The sequence below is a fragment of the Chrysochloris asiatica genome, unplaced genomic scaffold (genome assembly GCF_000296735.1).
Source record: "Chrysochloris asiatica unplaced genomic scaffold, ChrAsi1.0 scaffold00178, whole genome shotgun sequence".
Lineage (NCBI taxonomy): Eukaryota > Metazoa > Chordata > Mammalia > Afrosoricida > Chrysochloridae > Chrysochloris > Chrysochloris asiatica.
Window position 1 is genome coordinate 1,659,253 of NW_006408696.1, and position 5,689 is coordinate 1,664,941.

General features: G+C 44.0%; 1 protein-coding gene across 1 annotated transcript in view; it reads left to right on the forward strand.

Annotated features, from left to right (window-relative positions):
- Positions 1-5,689, forward strand: part of VWA3A (von Willebrand factor A domain containing 3A) — a 76,287-nt gene that overhangs the window by 25,776 nt on the left and 44,822 nt on the right. Inside the window, exons 12-16 of the mRNA XM_006871993.1 lie at positions 872-1,007; positions 1,108-1,211; positions 2,454-2,534; positions 3,167-3,261; positions 5,089-5,208. Coding sequence (XP_006872055.1) covers positions 872-1,007; positions 1,108-1,211; positions 2,454-2,534; positions 3,167-3,261; positions 5,089-5,208 — 536 coding nt within the window. The remainder of the gene's footprint in view (positions 1-871; positions 1,008-1,107; positions 1,212-2,453; positions 2,535-3,166; positions 3,262-5,088; positions 5,209-5,689) is intronic.

The following is a 5,689-nucleotide window of genomic DNA, read 5'->3' on the forward strand; positions in this document are numbered from 1 at the left end:
AGTCTTGGAATGCCGATGGACGGTTCTCCTCCGCAGTCGGCTTCCGTAGATTACAGTCTTGGAATGCCTATGGACGGTTCTCCTCCGCAGTCGGCTTCCGTAGACGAGAGTCTTGGCATGCCGATGGGTCGGTTCTCCTGTGTTCTATAGGGTCGAGTCGGAACCGATACGTCAATACTTAACAACAAATGTTTCATGGTTTTTTTTTTGTTTTTTTTTTTAAAGCTAAGTAAACAAGTGGTACTCCAAACCAAAACCACTGCCAAATGTTTGATTCTGACTCACAGCAATTGTACAGGACAAGAGTATCTTAAGGAATCTGAGACTGTAAATCTTTACAAGAGCTGACAGCCTCATCTTTGTTCCTTGGAACTGCTGGTGGGTTTGAACCACTGACCTTACAAGCTTAACTTACTGCGCAGATAAAGCACAGTTCATGAAGTCTGGGACTGGCTGCTCTGTGCTTTGCTAATGTTTGCGCTTGTACATTAGCTACGTCATTTAACCTCTCAAAGCCTCGGGTTTTTTGTTGATTTGTTTTCATTTTTCACAAAGGGAAAGAATCTGGGCTAGAGCAGAACTCCTTTAATGATTTCGTGTAGAAACTACTTTTAGTTCTCTGAAACTTTGGGGTCTGTGGTGCTGATCTCAATGGTTAAGGATGGAGAAGAAGGAGAACTTCCAGAAATCTCAGAGAAGAGGATAAGGATGGTGGGAAGGGAAGGTAGAACGGGCTGTCATTGAACAGGTAATATTTAATTAGATGTTCCAATTGGGGGGAGAGTGTGTGTGTGTGTTGGAGCTGGGTGGGAAGTTGAAGACATTCCAGCTCAAACATAAATTTACACCATCTGATTTAATTTCATTTTAGATTTCTACAGAGATTGCAAAAGAGCCACTGACAAGTCTCTTGCCTAAACCCCCAAAGCATGAGGGCCCCCTCACAATTGAGTTTCCAAACTTGGATAAGAGTTCTGCAGAATGGCTAAAGATCAATGGTTTAAAAGGTAAATGAATCCCTAAAGATAGCAGAACCCAGATAAAATTAAAAAGCATGAATCGCTTGGGGCTTTGTTAAGAGTGCCTCAAACCCCATTATTTTTACAGCTAAGAAGTTAAACCTTTATCAGGTCCTGGCCCCCAACGCATTCTCTCCCGTGGAAGAATTTGTGCCTATTCTTCAGAAAACGGTCTCATCGACCGTCCATGAGGTAATTCAAAAAGGACACAACATTTCTCTCCAGACTTCTTCAGCAGAATTCCTTTGTGGTATTTCCCGTTTACTCAAATGTTCAGGCAATAAGATTAAGAAGGTGGAGACCAAGGAGAATGGGACAACCTGCAGACTTGTTGGAACTCTTAAGATCTATTCCAAGCAACTGGTACTACTGTTTTTTAAAGACCTAAAAATGCAGTTTGGGAGATGGGACAAGATGGAGTAGATTGGATACAAGGGTCACCTCCTTCATGAAAGTTTCCCTCCACCCTACTCAGAGCAGACTTTCTCCCTGTGGTATCCTGACTGTGCTTTGTAAAACTCCTTGTAACACTGGTATGCATGCGCTTTTCCATGTCTGAGTCCCTACCAGACTGTATGACTCCTTTAAGAGAATCTCTTCTCTAACTGTCTATCTCCAACAATTGACAATCAAGCAGTCAGTTAATGTTTACTAGTTGGATAAGTGGGTGTGTAGATGGAAGGAAGGACAGAAAGAAGAGTGAAAAGAGGAAGAGATAGATGCATGAATGGTAATATAGATAAATGAATGGATACGTGGATAAAATGTGAATAGGTGGAGTATAGAAGGAGAAATGAAAATGGATGACAGGAATGGAACAAAGGCTAGATGGAAGGATGGAAGTAAAATTTAAAGTGAGAGTGGAAGGGTGGAGAAATGGAAGGAAGAATCGGTGAGTGGAAAGAACTGTGGGAAGAAAGAATGAAAGGACACGGAAGGAGTGAAGGATGTATGGTTTTCACAGTGGCACAATGGGTGGGTGGTGAACGGGTGGATAAAGTATTAGAAAGATGGCATGATGGTTTGTTGAAAGATGAAATAATAGAATTAACAAATAGGAATTTCAAAGTGCCCATGAAGGTCTAACTGGGCTCCCAAACCTAAGAACTCATGGCCAGTATGTTTTCACATCTCTGACACTGCTGTCTGTTACCCAAACTCTCCAAATGTCTCTTGTAAGGAGGCCTCAGAGGTTCAAAAGAGCCTTCTGAGAAGGCAACCTGACTTCCTGTCAGCATGGGACCACTATTCCGTAGGCTCTCTGCTGCTAGCCCAAGACAAGATAATAGTTTGGTAGGAGTTGGTCTCACTACTGGTGTGGTTATAACCCATTCCCCTCTGATTTGGGAGCCAGTGCCCAAATTAAACTTTTATCTCCTTCCCACTACATCTGTTTCTGTTCGTCTCCTCGTCCTTGCCCATGTTGGAGTACAGAAGGCAATGGTACAATTTGAGTGGCATGATGGGACAGTGAAGAATGTTCACGTGGACCCGCCCTTCCTCTATGAGTACCAGGTCAGTGATGGATTGAGTCAGTCAGGATAAGGGTGCAGGAAGGAGGGTTGGGAAGAAGGCACTGTGGGATGTGAAAACACCAAGTCATTGGCTGAAATCCCTCTTATAAACAGAGCTGGTGTACTCTCCCCACAGGGATTCTTGGATACACCTTGCTTTCTGGTCAGGGACCAAATCAAGTCCTGTCCACTGCTGTTTGTTGGTTCTGACTCAGGGCAAGCTTGTAGGACAGAATACAGCTACTCCAGAGGGTTTCTGAGGCTGTGAATCTTTAGGAAATCACACTGCCTCAAGTGTCTCCCACACAGCGGCTGGTAGATTTGAACCACTGACCTTTTGATTAACATCCCAGTGCTTAATCCATGGCACCACCAGGGTTCCTCTCAACACCAGGACACCTCAAACATTCCTAATCATTTGGGGTAATATCTCCCGTCTCCCCTATTGGAGACAATGAGATATTTTAACTCTTATCTGATCTTGTGGCAGACTCTCCCATGATTTGGACGAATGTTTATATTTCCTGGGTATCCGTGGCCCTGAGCCATCTGGGGTCTATACTCTTCCCCCCACAGAGCCCTTAATTAGCCATCTTTGAGCAGGCACTCAGTGTATGGCTCATGGGTTTGCAGAAACAGCTCAACAGAGCTATGCGGATGTATGAAAGGCGGATCGAGTGGCTCTCCCTGGCCAGCAGAAGAATCTGGGGCACCGTGTGTGAGAAAAGGTACTTTCCCCAAGCAGTGCCCTTCCTTCATGGGTCTGGTGTGTGAAACAGCACCCAGGCAGTTCATCTCTTCTCCACAGGTAGTATCAGAAGCTGTCACTTAGATAGTATTGTTGTGAGTTGCCACCAAGTTGGCCCCAGATTGTGGTTATCCTTTGCAGAACAGAATGACACGCTGCCCAGCCCTGTACCATGCCTGTGATTGGCTGTCTATTGGACCATTATGATCGTAGGATTTTCATTGACTGTTTTTCAGAAGCAGATTGCCCGGTCTTTCTCCCAGTCCATTTTAGTCTGGAAGCTCCACTACAAACTGGGCATTGGTGATTCAGTGATCAAATTCTCAGTTTCCACCTAGGTTTGATTCCAGCCCAGCCACTTCATGCACAGAGGGTGTCTCTCAGACACCGGAGGCTTGCATGTTGCTATGATGCTGAACTGGTCCCAATTAGATTGTTGTTGTTGTTGTTAAGTGCCGTCGAGTTGGTCTGACCCATAGCAACCCTGCATAGGGTTTCTGAGGAGCAGCTGGTGGGCTTGAACTGTCAACTTTGCAGTCCAGAACATTAACCCACAGCGCCACAGCAATCATTCAGTAGAATCCCCTGAAGGAGAAAGAAGTTACCACCATCCTCATCATTAGTAATACCACTGATGTGTCCATTCAGCATCCTTTCTTTTACAAAATGACAGAAATTAAATGCAAATTGGCTGAAGCAAAACAGGGGCTTTTGGCTCAGGTAAATGAAAATTCTAGGACAGATTTGACAGTTGTCTTCTGACATTCATGTATGTCATGAACTTATCTTTGGTCATTTTCCAGCTCAATTTCCTTCTTTGCTGATCTTATTTTCAAGCAAACTTTGAGCATTTTGTATATGTTTTTGTTATTAAGTGCCACCGAGTCAGTTCCAACTCATAGTGACACTGTGAGGTTTCTGGGGAGCAGCTGATGAATTTGAACCACTGACCTTGTGGTTCAAACCAACCTTGAGGTCAAGTGCTTACCCTGTGGTGCCACATATATTATATATAACTCGTAATTAATAAACTGGCACTGTAGGAACAGCACTGGACTTCGAACCATAAGGTTGGCCATTCAAACCCACCAGCTGCTCCTTGGAAACCCTATACAGGGTCACTCGGAATTGGGGCCGACTCAAAGGCACTTAGAACAACAATAAAAGTTCAGCAAGGTTTGAAGACTTGCCTAAAACCACACAACTAGTAGGAAGTGGTACTTGAACCAAGGCCTTGTGGCTCCAAATTAATTCAGAGGAGTTTTTGGTTTTGTTTTTTGCTGTCTATCACTGTCTGAAAATGAAAATTGATGAAGATGGGGGTTTTGTAAGATTTAAAGTAGTTAAAGAATGAAAGAAGGAGAAGGCAAAATGGGGCTAGACATCTTAAAACAAGAGAGAAGGGGGTGAGGGAAAGATACAAATATTTCCCAAGAAGCCTAGATAAACCTTTTCCCCTTATTATTTGTTTGCTTTGTTTCTGATTTCCCTACAAACACCTCAAGCCATAATGATAACAAGTGCTAGTACTTTAAAACATAAAAATCATTCCCTGCCCCTTAAACCATCTCCCCCATCGGACTTGATTCCATTACGGAACTTCCCGGAAGACAAGGCTTCACAACCCCTCTGAGTCAACTATTGTAAACCCCTCTGCTGACCTCAAACTGTGGAGAAGATTTTGGCCGCCTGTGAATTTGGCATGCAAAAAAATCCCCCTGGAAAACACTTTAAATAGTAAAACGGAACAAAATAAACATTATCTAAGAGATTCGATTCTCTTTGTAAAGCTTGTGTTTCTCTGTAGGGTGGTTATACTGCTCGATACCTCCGTGACGAATTCCATGTACATTATTCATATCCAGCACTCACTGCGGCTACTGCTGGAGGAGCAACTGTCCAACAAGGACTGCTTCAACATCATCGCGTGAGTGTCCCCGAGCTCTCAATGGGGAGGGGTAGCCATTGCTATGGTGAGGTTCTGCCAGACAGCTGGGAAACAGAGGCCAGGAGCTACCAGTATCCTACGATGGACACCAGCTTATCTGATTTGGGCGATCTTGTTTGGAGCATTGAATAATTAAATGGTTGTAGGATGGTCCCACTGGGGTGAAGGTGATAAGCGGCCCCAAAACACAATGCTTGATCAGTCAGGATAAAGTAACCCAGCCCATTGCCCCATTTGGCTTCCAAGCTGACAAATACAAAACAGAAAAGAAAGGGCTACCGGGCCTGTTCTAGTTTCAGTGGATCCCGAGTTCAGTTCTAGAAAGCTACAATATTTCAAACATTTAGGATTCTAAATAGAAATCGAACTTTTATATCTATACATGTATAAGGAGCTCTAGTAGCGTAGTGGTTACGAATCGGGCTGCGAACCTTAAGGTCACCAGTTCGAAACCACCAGC